The sequence below is a fragment of the Synchiropus splendidus genome, chromosome 6 (assembly GCF_027744825.2).
Source record: "Synchiropus splendidus isolate RoL2022-P1 chromosome 6, RoL_Sspl_1.0, whole genome shotgun sequence".
Lineage (NCBI taxonomy): Eukaryota > Metazoa > Chordata > Actinopteri > Syngnathiformes > Callionymidae > Synchiropus > Synchiropus splendidus.
The window spans coordinates 4,540,608-4,555,540 of NC_071339.1; the positions used below are offsets into that span (position 1 = coordinate 4,540,608).

Here is a 14,933-nt window from a genome sequence, read left to right on the forward strand (position 1 = left end):
GCAATTTCTTAGCACTTCCAGCAGCTAGTTCTCGATTCCCATCCTGCGGCCTATACGCGTTTCCACAAACAATGACACGACACATTGACGCACAGATTTAGATATCGACTAATCCGAGTTTAAACCATTCCCAACAGGCGTTGGCATCTTCATTTGCTACCGAGCAACTATGACTGTCTAGAATGAATCCCACTGACCAAGGCGGACTCCTGACAGTGCAGGTAGAGTCAAGTTTTGGTGTATGTAAGTACATAAGTATTAAGTATAATCGAGCAGAGGAGCTCGATCTCTCACTGTTCCTCAGTGAAAGAAGACATTTCAGTAGCAGGTGATGACTCTGTCACACCTAAGTTTTGGCTCAGTATTGTAAGTGGGATGCATCAACGCTTCACTGAAAAGTTCAGTCTTCCATGCATTGCATCCTCGCAGCATGTCATTAGATGCACCACAGATCATCTAAGCATCATTTCTCCCTCCATTGCCTCATTAGTTCCAAGCAATTACCTTCCCTCAATGCGGCTCCCACATGTAGGAAAACAAGGAGGGCTGCGTATTCATTAGCGCTCTCATTTGGCCGGCCTCTTCAGCCTCCCCTCGGGTGAGGGTCTCTTTTCCTGAAGCGGGGCCTCTATTAAAAAGCCATCGTTCACCGAGGGGTCCAGCTCCTGACAGAGGTGGGCACCGGGACCCACTCGTGCACAGAGAAGGAGAAAAATGGAGGGTGTACAGACTTAATGATGCCCTTTAAAAAAGCAAACACTCGTCACCGTTGTGCAGCTCGGCAGAGCACACCTGACAGAGTTATGAGCATTGAAGGAGAAAGCACGATGGAGGTGAGCCATGGTCAGCAGTGTATGCCTGAGGTGGATTCGGTCTGGTTGTGGAAGAGCGGGGAACTCAACAGGTTTCTGAATTGGTGGATAACTTTGGTAGTCGAGTCAAACCCCTGAAACAAATCCTTTCCGACTGTATTCCTACCCAAACTGTCTTACTGCAATAGAAAGGTGAGAAGCGAAGAGCAAGGGCCACATTCAAACCAGACCCTTGAGACTGACTTGAAATCTAAGATCACACTATGTCCTCTTTCCTCTGTCTCGCTCTCAGACAGAAAAGTGCATCTTGGACTCGAAGCCTGTTTGTCTATTCACAGAAAGGAAATGCAAAGTAGGTTCTTCTGAATCTCTGGGAAACACCACGGGACGTCCCTGGGGGGGAAATAAATACGACCACAGAGAGCCACACGGTAATGATGGCATTGAAGTATTCATTGACCTACAGTTGAAGGACCAAGAAGAGAAACGAAAGATTGGGTTGGGATGTTAAACAGGGACACTCAGAAAGCACACACAACAGCGTTCGTCTTTGGAGGAACAAATCAGGTTAACTTGGAAAGTGTGGGGCATTTTAGGCGGACAAAGATGAGGCGAAAGTGAACACTCATCTACTTTTAAGATCAGCTGGGTTTGATCTTTTTGCAGCCATAACAGCGTCCACTTCCTCTGTCAACTCTGGTAGTTTAAGAGCCCATTTTTCACTTCAATTCTTTGCTTCTGTCGTCCTATTACAGCACCACAGTAGTGCTCTTTGGACCTGGACATCTATAGGAAGGCCAGAGAAAAGGCAGCGGGATGCTGTGCAGCACATTCAATGAAAAATAAAGCTTGATGCCAGTTTGACGCGCACCCCCAGGTCTCCCAGAATGTGAATGAACTTCTGTGAATACCAGGCAAACCTACACAAACGCCCTCGAAGCTATGGGGACTTTGCGTGGGCTGGAATATGTGGGAGACAACAATCAATAACAAGGAGGGGGACTGCATGCCAATGCTTACCCCCTCAGTCGCCCCTTTACCGATCAAGAGACGGAACTACAACAGGAGGTGGTCAAAAAGGATGGGTCACTGACAAAAAAGACTGGCCCCAGTTAGGGCCCAGTGGATCTAAAGCAACGTCCCCACACATTGCAATTAACACCTACGCTGTGCCCGTCGTAAGGGATTCATCAAATCAGCATTTCAAAACACGAAAGCACAAAGGCTTCAAAGTAAACGAAGCTGGAGGGCTTTTATGAGCCCCGCCCCTAAAAGATGCTTCCAAACAGCCTAACTTCCCTTGACCAATCGTCAATGACTGCAACACCCTGCATCCTTGATCAAGAAGTAACAGAACAATCACAATCTGATGCTGCTGTGCGAGAAAATTCAGATCCTGATCATTTAAGTCCAGAATGTTGGGTGTTGAAACAGGATTCTTCTTTTGAAAGGAAATGCTTTTCCTCTATTTGAGCAGTGACTTTCACCCCTCGCATGTTGTTACTCTTTTAAGGCCTTTTCTCCTTTGCTCTACTGTAGCAGCAGCCAAATCTGGAGGTTTCTCATGTGCCATGGCACCACAGCGTGAGGTGCAGATTGTATTCTGAGGCGCAACATGAGGCGCCCCGCATGCAGTGGCGCCACGGACGTCACGCGTCAGTTTTTGCCACCGTAACACCTCCGAAATCTGCCGTATCAGCACCATTTTTGAGTCCTGCAACTGAACTTGTTTAAAATGGTAACCAGAGAAAAAATAGCTAAAAGTACACCCAAAGTTTCTGCAAACGTTGATCATCACATTTATTTTTACAAAATCCTTTGTGGGATTAAAGACAGTTACTGTTTACATAGATGGAACCGAAGCCATCTTGTTGCTAGAGGATCTATCTCCAAGGAGAGTCAGGAGCTAGACACAGCTGTAACACAATCTGCCACTGACAGGAGGTGAGAAATTATGTTGTGGTTGTAGATCAGGGAAAGGTGGTGGCCTTGACCTCCAAGAGGCCAGCCCTCATGACCTTTAGACGACACTGATTTTAGTCTTCTGAGAGAAAGTCTGTCTTAAAAATAAAGTAGTAATTTGGCTGTATTTAAACTGTACAGTCAATGAATGAAATATGGCAGAATTATTGAGAAACAACATTTATCAACAATATATTTACGTAAAAAAGGATGGGCTTTTCTTACAGCAAGATACTGGTCTCCACTGTTCATTTCTCACCCATAACTTGACTCATACAAAACAAAGGATTCATGCACTTATTACATGAGATGCTGTCAGTCATAACATTATTTCTTGACACACTAATGTTATTGAATATAGCGCAACACAGGCCTGATATTAGAATGAGGTAACTGTGGATAGGTCGTAGAAGAGGAATCGATATGGAATGTGCCGTCTTGGCATGCGCTCCCAGCGCTGAACCCACAGCCTGGACGCGAGAGTGCTGCAGATCCCTTCAAAGGCAGGTATGCCCGCGCTGGGGTTTGAATTTGATATGAGCTGCTTCGGAAGCTGGAGGGAGTACGGGTGGGGGTGAAATCTGAGATTAAGTAGACGATCCAAACCAATTCAAACCCAGAGTCACATCAGGCAGTTTGTGAATTTCACTAGAACGGTTTTCAAAAAACTGCACGATGAAGTTTTGAATGACTATCACAGCCGGTCCAGTCTGTCTGGACCGTTATTCTACCTGACACTTTAATCTTCTGCAGGAGAAACACAAGCGCTAAGAATATACTCTTCAGTCCCAGCGGTAGTCCCGGGACAAAGCCCGTCTGGGTCCTTAACCTGTTTATCCAGTCACCACTAATACCCTGTTTTAACAGGTGAGGAAAGTCACCAAAGCCCTGAGGAAGTCTTAATTATGCCACCTAGAAAGACAACCTTCCTTGAAGGCTGGGCCGCATGTGTTTGAGTAGTAGGTCAAATCCTGTTCAATGGGGCTCCAGCATTAAATATCTGATCCGGTTTCTCTTCTCAAATACAAATGTTGTGTTTAATTGGACCTGACAAGCTTGCATGCTTGACTGACACGGTCTCCTGCCCCCATACTGAGACACTTCTGACATATAGAGGTTTGAAAAAAAAAAACCACTTCAATAAATTCGACAAATACAAAGCTTCTTAGCGTAAAGAATAGCTTGGACGACTTCGTGGTTTTTTTTTCCCAGACAACCAAGAAGGAGAAAAAGTTCAGGAGAGCAGTCAGACAACAGCCCACTCTGTCTTTTTGAGAGACCGTCTTGCTTTCTCCAGACCCGACAGGACCTGTAACCTGACTCACAGAGGGCAATTACACAGGTGAAACCCCCTGACCAAAGATCACTGAACACACCATATCCATGTTGCAGCAGACAGTGAAGGAGAGGAGAGCTGTGAAGGGAATCCCAAGCACACATGCTATTTTAACGTCAGATCCAGAGCCAAGAGAAGGGGATGGGAATGACGGAGAGGGCACACCAAATTGAACTGGGGAGGAACACAGCACAGCCGTGCCTGCTTATCTGTCGTCACCTGCTGACATATGATATCAAATAACCACCTGCCAGATGTTTAAGAAAACTATCTTTAGATATCGGCCGATAAACGCCTCACATCGAACCTTGAGACCACCCAAACAGCCATATGGCACAGCAAGATACAAGCATCTATACTTTCTGTAACACCTCCAAACAAAGACTGGATTCACGGCACGTATAAAGCAAGGCCTGTGTGCACTGAACGACGACAGAAAAAAGGACGACAACAGATATTGCAGGGGCTGTGGCATCAGCTGTGGGTGGGAGGTGCAGACAGGAGCTAATGGTTTTCTAATAATGCCTTCCAGTGACCCCGTGACCACATATTTATTTGCAGCAGGAACTGGCACCGTCACAGACGGACATGAGATTATTGCTGTGTAACAGGACAAAGTGATGAAAGGCACCGACGTCTGTTAAAGAAGTATCTCACGACTGTTTCACACATTCGCCTAACCAGGCATTTATTTACTGTCTGTCATTCCTCCGCTTTGACTTTCATTGCATTAGACCAGTTACTCTTTGTTATAAGCACTAGCACTTTGGCCTCATCTGTGGAAGTACTTTACATGGAAGTCCATGGTTTAAGACCATGTTGAGTCGCCTGTTTTGGTTTTCTGTTGACAGAAACGGTATCAGAATTGGATTGGGACAGTCATCAAATAAGAAGTGTACAATGTTTTCCCTTTGTCAAGGACCTTTGAGATGAGTGGAGGACGGGTTGGTTGACACGAAAATAAAATCTTTTTTTTTTTTTTTTATAATAACAATAAAATTACTAGCTGTTGCCAGCGAGCACTATTGTGATGAACCAGACTGTTGGATCCCTGAATCCATTGACTTTATAAGTCACTTTGCCCAAGCCAGCCACTGGACTTTGGTTTTCTTGAACATTTCAGAGAGATGAATGGAATAACACATGTTTACAGAGACACATTCTGATTTGGTTTTGTATGATTCTGTCTTTAACATCGAATGCAGTTCCCACTGTATTCATCCAAAGAGTATGCACCGATGAGTCTCTCACTTTTGTTCAGTACTCATTGCGGATAAAGTGTTCAGTTTGACATGTCTAGTGTAGAAAGAAAGCTTAACTCCAAGTGTTTGTTTTTTTACCTGCACCAGGAGGCGATCTAGTTGTACATGACTAGGCAGAAACAGGCAGAGACATTTATTCATTTGGTCCCGATTACCCTCCTTCGTGATAAAAACCCAGCAGATTCTGCAACGCCACATCCATCATTGAAGCTTTTCAACCACAGTAACTTGACAACAACTGCTGAGGAAATAAAATGCAATCAAGGTCCCATCATTCACTGGGCCAACTGGGTCATGGTTTGAGCAACAGCAGCTCAGACGCAGACAGACAATCGATGTTTTGATTCCCGGCCTGTCGCCCTCCAGCCGTTGGAACGACAGAGCATTTAACGGTTGAGTTTGACAGGTTATCCTTGACCGCTGCTTCAACGATTACTCCGGCTGGACAGTGATAAGCCTTTATTAGTTGCATGATCGCTTGACAGCGGAGGATTTATAGACAATAAATTCAGCTTCAACAAGCCCCGAAGAGAGAAGAGCTGCGTCAAGATGTGGATTCAGTTTTCATACGAGACATAAACTTTAGATTGTATTACCGAACAAACAGTAATAATAAAGAGGACCATTCAAAATGCATATGAATATTATTTTTAATTCAAACTTTCTGTGAGCATTTTCCATTATGAGTCACCACAGCAAGCTTGCCACCATAACCTACCCACCCAGCTCACCCCCTTCATGTCAACTACATCATATAATGAGGCATCCAGACTGACCTAGACATTCAACAACTGGGATCTGACAGCAGTGAGAAAGATGGATCTGCCTCCTGACCATTTTACAGTTGACCATGGTGGTGTGCGACAGCTTTACACCAAATATAACCTGGATTTAGCCCCTGTGTGGAGAAGCTGAGGTCTGGGACACGGCCAGTGCAATAGTGGTTTTAAATGCCTGTCAGTCATTACACAGTCGCACTTTGCTCCTGCAGACCATAATTAAAGTTCACAGCCAAACATCAGTCCACTCAAAGTGTGGTTTTGTGGTGTTTACATGTGGCAAGTTAAAAACACGGTGGTTTGCTAAGGCGGTTAGCGTAATTAAAGGCCTGATACACCACCAGGGGATAAAGCGGAAAAGCTTGGGTTTATTGAAAAATGAGCACTTTCATCACAGTGTCGAAAAGAAATGCGAAGTATCATGCACACAATTGATTTGTAAAGTGGCCAAAGAATGAGGCCAACAGAGATAAGAGGCCGAGATAACGTCGCCTTGTGGCCACCACTGAACACATCTGGAGCCTGTAGAAGAAAGTGAGCACAGTAACCTATAGAGTGAAACAATAAAAAACGCTTAAACATTGACAGGGAGGTGTGACATTCCCAATCCTTTTTGGTGCGTTATACGAATCTTTGATGCACTGTCCGGACAACTCGAATGCCAGCTATCAGAATGTTGGGTATTTAAGCTCTAAGGGGAGTTTCTAACCCTTCACACTCACACCCATACACCCGATATAGACTTGGCTGAGGGGTGAAAATAGAAGCTAGCTCTTTGGCCGTCAGAGGGAGGCGCGCAGATGAGGAATATTTGAAATGATGGCGAGCTTGAGCCACCTGCCCTGCCAGAGGTGTGGTGATGCTGACCCACATTCTGATGACGGAGGATTTTGATTGTGCGTCACCGGAGGGGCTGAGCAGGGTGCTACATTCCTAGTGATGCGTGGGTATTAACGTGAGTTTTCTTTCCAGCAACAGGATAAAAATATAAAGGTAAAACAACGTTCAAGCCTTTTTGTACTAACCTAAGGACAGAGTAGGACTATCAACTGTTCAAGTTCAAGATAGGACTTGCTACACTGTGATTGGTGGCAGTCATGCATTTGCATTTGTCAAAAGATTTACTACATTAGACTACCTTAAGCTACCTTAGACACGATTTGATCTTGGTGGAATCCTGTGTGTTTGGATTCACGTTTAAGTTTCATTCACTTTATTACAATGGCCCATCGGCACTGCTGGTCACGTGACCAGATCCAGAAAAAGAACAGTAAAAAAATGTATATTTTTAAAACAACATGCCACCAATGGACCGAAATATACCAAGTTACATGTGACTCTGGTGACAAAATGCGTAGTTGATGTTTATCCAACACTACTTCTCGACATGGTCTTGGTACGACATTTACTCTTGATGCATTCGACGATTAGCCAAAACAATTTTCATGGAAGTTGTTTAATTCGTTGACCTGAATAGTGTTTTTCTCTTTTTTGTTTGTACCACTCCTTAAAACCTTTTATTACCAGCTCATTTCATCAACAACCAACTTGTACTCAAGGATGTAAACTTTGTGATATCCACCTTTGTGAGCCACCTGTGTGAAATAAATGGAGTTCACCCTGAACATCAAAGGACACAGACAACCATTCATGTACACAGACCTACAGACCGTTTATGGAAGACCTCACTACTCCACAAGACTAAATGTATTGAGGATGCCAGCCTTGAAAGGAGAGTAAAGCGTATAACTATGCTGGAAATTACATATCTCATACATAAAATCCTGCTTAGTGTCTTGAAAAGTGAGGACAAGGAGCTGAAGCACTTTCAAAGTTGAAAAGAAGTGGCTTGCCTGGATTTAGATGTTTATCTGCATGAGAAATATGTCACAAAGGAGATGTGGGCACATGCAGCCGCAATGTTGCATTCTTCGTCTCCACACATGACAGAGTGAAGCTTCCTGGGGTACTTCCATTCAGAAAACTGGCTGTATTCTCCGCCTCACAGCATGACACAGGAGACCCAAAACAGTTGTATAGGTTGACCTCAGAATGGATTTACGGTACGAACAATAGGGTGACTCTCGCGCCGTGGCAGCGTTCACACTCGATTTCTTCACACGCTAAGTCGGTGTTTCACTGTTTCAGCATTTCAAACACCTGCAGAAAATTTTAGATTCTTTTTTTTTTATTACTTAAAACAATGAGATTGTGCTTCAGGACATCTATTGACCTTTGATCTCAGTCAGATGTACTCAATCTCACTAGTAAAACATCCACATGTAACAGTATATTTGTTTTATTTTCTTCAGCCTTAAAAGTAAAATACTTGCTTTACATACCAGTGTAGATAAGGTTAAGGGTTTGGCATGACAATAACAAGACAATAAATATGCCATACACAACCTTTTTCATAATACATCATTACTATAAAAGCATTTTATTCAAACAGACCAACAAAGACCACTGCAAATAAGACGACCAAAACTGTATTAATAAATAACATTACTCAGGAGGGCCAGTCAGACTGGAATGGTTTATAGGGCAGTGTATCGGCTGGTGATACGATACAATATATCGCAAGATACTGCAATACTGTAAGTCCACTGACACCCCTAGGAATGGACCATAACCTTATAGCCAATATCTAAGTTAGATGGGTGAAACTCAATACAAAGAAAAATGTATTGCTTGCAATATTGTGTGTGTGTGTGTGTGTGTGTGTATATATATATATATATATATATATATATATATATATATATATATATATATATATATATATATATATATATATATATATATATATATATATATATACATCCAATCCAGCTGATCCAATATCAGCTGGATTTACTTCTTGGTGGATAAAATCATAATTTCATCAGTGCAATTTCTGGATTGTAAATTTTTCCATGTTCCAGTGCGGCAGCAAACTGAAAACCTGCCGCCCGGCGACATTGTCAGCCGAGCACATGCAGCGTGTGAGGGGAAGAAGGTAGATTTGTTCCGCTCCATCTTCCACAACCTCTAAAAACATTCACCTGACATCGATTAGGGCCATGTGCAGCGCTAACTCTGCCCTTTCTCCTCAGCTTACTAGTACAGGAGACGAGATAAGCCTGGACAAAGTCTACACCCAAGGTTTATCCCTCGGACTTCATAACACTAATCTTCCTAAAAAGCCTTTAACTGGACACTATTTCAGACTAAACCTTAAGTCCCACAAATATTTCCAGAATGTGTCTCCAAGTATATATACTTTTAAATTGCTGTTTGCCAGCTCATGAGCACACCAATTTGATCCAATAAATGACTCCACTTCACTTAACAGGAGAGCAAGGGCCTCTCAGATGGAGGTCAGGGTTCTTAACCTCACTACGCTGCTACAGAGTTAATCAGCTTCAAGCGCACATTTCATTGAGCTCAGAGGGAGTAGTAGAGTTTTATAGTTGTCGTTTAAGTTGATTTCCTCTTTGCCATTTCCACCCCACTGGGGACGAGATCGTATCAGGCAGCATGTGGTTACAATAATACTGACAAGCATGCAGAACTGAAGGAGAAGATCATCTGAACGTCTGCTCCTTTTAAGGACAGTTTTTCATTCGCGAGTACATGAAGACAATTCAGCGAATCCCTGGTGTTTGGAGATGCCACAAAACAATCCATATTTGAGATAAATGCATCAGTTTAATCGCATATTTCTGCGCAAAATTACTTATTATAAACTGCTTGCAGTGTTTCAGACTTGAGTGATACTAAGTTCATGGCTTCTGTTAGTGATCTCCTTGGCCAAAATACGGAACCACAGCAAAGCATTGAAGAGAGTGTTCTGCCATAGTACTATTGAGCAATCACTTGTGAACATCACCCCCAGAACGAAAACCGTGACCATACACGCAGAAATGGCCCTTTGGTAAATCAATATACAGGCTGGACTGAAGGTGTACGTGAGTGGAAATCCCTAAGATGGAAAGAGACCAGCTCCTAACAGGCTAGGAGGCAGAAGTACCAGTCCCGTTGCTAAGGCACAGATAGGAAACCAATTTCTGACATTGGCCTCTCAATCTTGAATGGGCGAAATGGGCCATCACCCAATTCACTGGTGTATCAGGCAGGCAGTAGTGACCGACGAAAGACCTCTGCAGGGTACCAGGGTTTCCCTGGAGGAGGCCTTTACAGTCTGTTTGGCTCAACAAGCAAATGATCCCGCCTTTGGTACTAGACTTCACTCGTCACCTCAGGTGAAACATCACACTCCTGCTGTGCGGATGCAAAAGAAATCTGGGTTGAACTCCACCTCTTCAGGCGGACTGAAGTTCATTGGTGGTCACATCTCGTATTTTTGAGTCAAACAGACTTTGACCCGAAACAGGGTTTGTATTGTTAACACCCCCTTAAAGATACTGTGATGTCCTTCCATCCCACAACAAGATAGTAGAGATCAGAACCGATGCGTCCTGGAGGCCGCCTAGCAGAAGCGTTCCAGGTACGTGCCACGAATTCCTTAGGCAGACCCAGGAAATCAGAAAAAAACCTCCGTATTCCCCTGTAGTTGGCAGGGAATTCTGGGTCCCGTTGCTTCCTCTTCTGCCCCCATGATGACACTACTAAACATCACTATTTTTTTGGTTTTTTTTACATTAGTAAGCGCCATGTTTCACACTCCATCACACGAAGATGTTACTCATACATGTGCCGTTCCCCTCACTTTTGAGGAAAGCACAAATCCACTGCGGTTGCTTCAAAAGTTCAGACAAAACTGTCTTCCCAACAATTCTGGCAAAAAAACAAACTTAACACATCGGGATACACCAGGGGAAGCGCAGTCCGCTTGCCAAGGTAAAAACTACAGGGCCTCTCAAAAAGCAATTAAGGGAGAGAGGGTCATAATATCGAATGGAAGGGGGTGGGGGGGTGTTCCTCCGAGAGAAGCAGCAGCAGCAGACTGTGAAATTCATATTGACTGGAGAGCCAAACACACACAGGTAAGCAGCAGCTTTTCCACTCTGCCTGTCAAGCAGCAGAATAGTGCAGGTAGTGTGTGCTGCCTTCCAATAAACTGCAGAGTTCAGCCCCCAAAGATGCACCCATTCAGACCGAGGAGAAGAATCACACAGGAACGTACACAACGCTGCCATTGTGAAGCCAACACAAACGATATTCGGAAAAATGGAAAAAAAAAAAAGTGCTGAGCTGCGGCTGCGCGCTCACTGATGTGTTAAATCCTACTTGATTAAAGCAGGAAAACGCCTTCAACAATGAACTGTGCCAGTCCACTTAATTAAGTCAACTTGTTCTGGGGGAGCGCTGGGAAATGGAAAGCAAAGCAAACAGGGGCGCTGCCGCTCGCCGCCTGGGCTTTCTCTGGATGCTAATCAAAGGCTCGATCTCCGGGCAGGACAGGCTTGGGGGACGTCGCTCTGCTTGGCTGATCGTGGCAATTTGCTCTCGATAATACCCACTTTCTTCCAGCCCCCCAGTGGAAGCCATCGCAACTAATCTGAACAACCAGCAAAACCCAGAACCAAGGCCCCTGAAGTGCAAGTCTGCATCACCGTGGGAGTAATGGGATAATGGCAGAGGACTCATGTTATTCTCTCTGCCTTTGAGGCTCCAACTCCAGAAGGAAGATGATTAAAGAAAAGGACTGCATGAACGTAATCTCAGCTTATAGACGCACGGGACACTCCATGTTGTGTGTTTAATAAAGCTGGTGAGTGGACGCATCTGGTGGTTGTTACGATAAGCAGGGGGAGCCACTCGTACCTCACCGCTTTTCATCAGCATTAAACATCAGCACTTTATGGAAGCCGGAATGACTCCAATTACAAAAGTGCGTGAGCATCATCAGGCGAGCAAAGGATCCAGCGTGTTAAGACGAAGAAGGGGAGGAAACAAGCAACACGGGGACAACACAGGAATGAGGGCAGGTGGGAACAAGATCGCGGAGGATGATTGACAGCCAGGCTAATATTTATCCGGAGCGACGGGATTACCTTTGAAGGAGATGAAAACTCGGGGTGCAGACATGGAGTCGTTGATCATCGGGTTCCCCAGAGCCGAGCCGGTCAGCGCCAGGAGGACCAGCAGTGTCCAGAGAGAGTTGAGATGCATGGTGGAGCTCCAATGTCACGCTGATGACACACAAAGCTGCGGGAAAACACAGGGGTTTAAAGCTCCGGGTTCAAACTGAAACGCTGAAACACCTCGAGGCTAGTGTTGGGTATATGGCGTTCCTCAACTGTTGGACCTTTTATCAGCTGATATGGAGGTAGAAATATCATTCTGAATTTTAAACGCTGAGACAGGGCAGACCTCTGCCAAGCAGCTTTCACATGACCTTACGAAGCAACATACGATAGAACCAATAAGACAGCTTCAATGACTCAAGTGTTCCAGGACTTGAACCTTGGTATGGTGTGTTTTATAACGCCAAGTTTTGTGTTCAGAACAGAGTTGTGAGTGCAGACGAATAACCAGAACGGCCACCAAAACTCTATCCCGTCCCATTAGCTTGTTCATAACTTTAGAAAGACAAAAGCAGAACCTTGGCTGAGGTCATTTTTCAGGGGATGATGTATCCATTTGCAACCTCATGCATCATCCAGTCGGGGGTTTTGCTTTCTCCCTGTCATTCCTACACTTGTCTCTGACTTAAAAACACACATGGTGCATTCCCTTCTCGATCGCACCGTTGTGACAAAGCCTCTTTTGTGGGTAAACGCTCCTGTAGATGAACTTCTTTCCTGCAGTAGGATCTTCTTTCTTAAACACACCTGAACCACCCATATTAGCTTGTAGCTCAGGAAGATGTCTCTAACACGTTGAAATGAACTCGTAAATTCAATACAATAAGCCAAGTAGTTTGGAAGAGAGACATTTCCAGACTACAGCTCCCTGATCGAAAATTAAAAGCCTCTCCTTCGCTCACCTGAAGCGCATTCTAACTTCATGACAAGGCACTCAGCCACATAATTCCAGGTTCCACATCAGCTTCACGCTTACCAACAGCAGAGGAATGTGATTGTCGCGTTTTTAATTGGCGCATCTGTCAAGGTTGCGAAGTCTGCTGTGTGCTGGTGGATGATAAACCACTGAACTTCTCACTCCTCTTTTTTAGCCTTTGAACAAAAAATATTCAGCGACAGTTCTTTCTGTGACTTGTGAACACACACCCCGCGTTGTAATAAGTGCAGCGCTCTAATAAAAGCCACATTATTCAAGCCTCACACTGTTTTATCCGAATCTTCACAGCATTTTAGGACACTTTTCTGCGACACGTGCTTGTGCCAGTGTTGAAACAATGCCGGGTGTGTTGTCATCCAACAGTAAAAAAACATTCTCTTTGTAAAGAACTGATGGCAACATCTCGATGTGGACCAGATGTCCACGTTGGAGAGATGTGGCCCAAGCAGGAGCCGGAGCGGTCACTTAATGGCCCGAGCCAGCTGTTTAAACCTCAGCTGTTGACTGACAATTTGTTAATCATGGACGTGTTTATTCGGAGACACAGGTCAAGTCCTTCGCACAGGCAGATGAAAACAAACAAGGATCTTCTCCGGAGAAGACAGTGCTCAGCCAGAGGACGGATGTCTGCTCGGAGAGGATCGAACCTCGCGCACGCCATCCTTAACGTGCGCGAATCACTTTTCACGCACAAACAACGTGTCAGTCAATGTCAACTTCCTCCTGGACCCTCAGGGGTCAGTAAAGTAGCCACTCAACATCGATTCCTCCGGCTTCATTCCTCCACACTAAAAGGCATCGTTTTACTTGCGAGTGGATTTACCAAAACAAAACGATCAATGTGTTATAATGTGGCTGGTATCTTCCAGGGAGGGAGGAGTGACAGGCGGACAGTCTCGGCTCCACATGGCTGGGAGCCACAGTGAGCTGTCTCAAATTAAATACAACCACTGGGAGGGCAATTCACGTTTGCTGATTCATAAATTATATTAATATAGAAAATAATTTAAAATGATTTTAACTGTAAATAAGTCAACAAACATGGATATAAAAGGGTGACTTACACAGGTCTCACCTTTTAACGCGACCCAAGTGGAAGTGATCCCAACATTGAATAAAACCATCCAAAAATATCCAGGTCAATAATCCGTGGACGCTTGCGTGGACAGGCTGACCAGCGCGCGCGCTGAGTTGTTGCACAAACACTCAGAGAATAAAACAAAGAGAGAAAACGCCGTCTTCAGTTGGCTCCCGTGGGAGCGCGCGGGGGCAGGAGGTGTCGACTCGCCGCCACTGTCCGCATCGCGCGAGTGGGAAATGAAAATTCAGCGTGGCTCGGAGGTCCAGCGCCGCGCGGCTCAGCGGGAAAGTTGTGGCTGGCTGACTGGAGGAGGCTGGACTCGAGCAGGTGGATGTCTTGAACACACCCACGGGGCGGGCAGCGCGAGCCGAGCCGCCCTCCCCGCGCGAGAGGATCCGAGCTGGCTGCGCCGAGGAATCACGCTCCTTCTCTTGATCGACTTATCGAAGGAGTGGAGACGGATCAAGCTTTGCACTAAGATTTTTTTTTTCCATTTACGTTAAAGTCATTGTTTCATTTAAAAAGAACAGATAGTGTATTTTGTCTTTGGTTAATATATTATTTCTGTGCCCCATGGTGGATGCTTTTTTATGATTTTTTCCCCCTGTATTTGTTTATTCTTTTATTAGTGTTTCATCTTTCTGATTTTTTCCCGACTATGAAGTTTTCTGTTCGTTCTCTTTTGAACTGTACTTGTTTTAAGATTTTAAAGATAACATTTCTAATTTTTAT

At 44.6% G+C, this 14,933-nt stretch overlaps 1 protein-coding gene across 5 annotated transcripts in view; it reads right to left on the reverse strand.

Annotated features, from left to right (window-relative positions):
* Window positions 1-14,526, reverse strand: part of sema3fb (sema domain, immunoglobulin domain (Ig), short basic domain, secreted, (semaphorin) 3Fb) — a 53,689-nt gene extending 39,163 nt beyond the window's left edge. The window contains exons 1-2 of one of the 5 annotated variants that reach the window (XM_053867301.1): window positions 14,196-14,526; window positions 12,151-12,304 (exon numbers count right to left, since the gene is read on the reverse strand). In XM_053867301.1, the coding sequence (XP_053723276.1) occupies window positions 12,151-12,268 (118 nt within the window). In that variant the 5' untranslated portion in view covers window positions 12,269-12,304; window positions 14,196-14,526. Of the gene's footprint in view, window positions 1-12,150; window positions 12,305-14,184 lie in introns of all 5 variants that reach the window. The other 4 variants (XM_053867303.1, XM_053867299.1, XM_053867300.1 and 1 more) reach the window with 4 other exon arrangements.
* Between the last annotated feature and the right edge of the window lie 407 nt (window positions 14,527-14,933).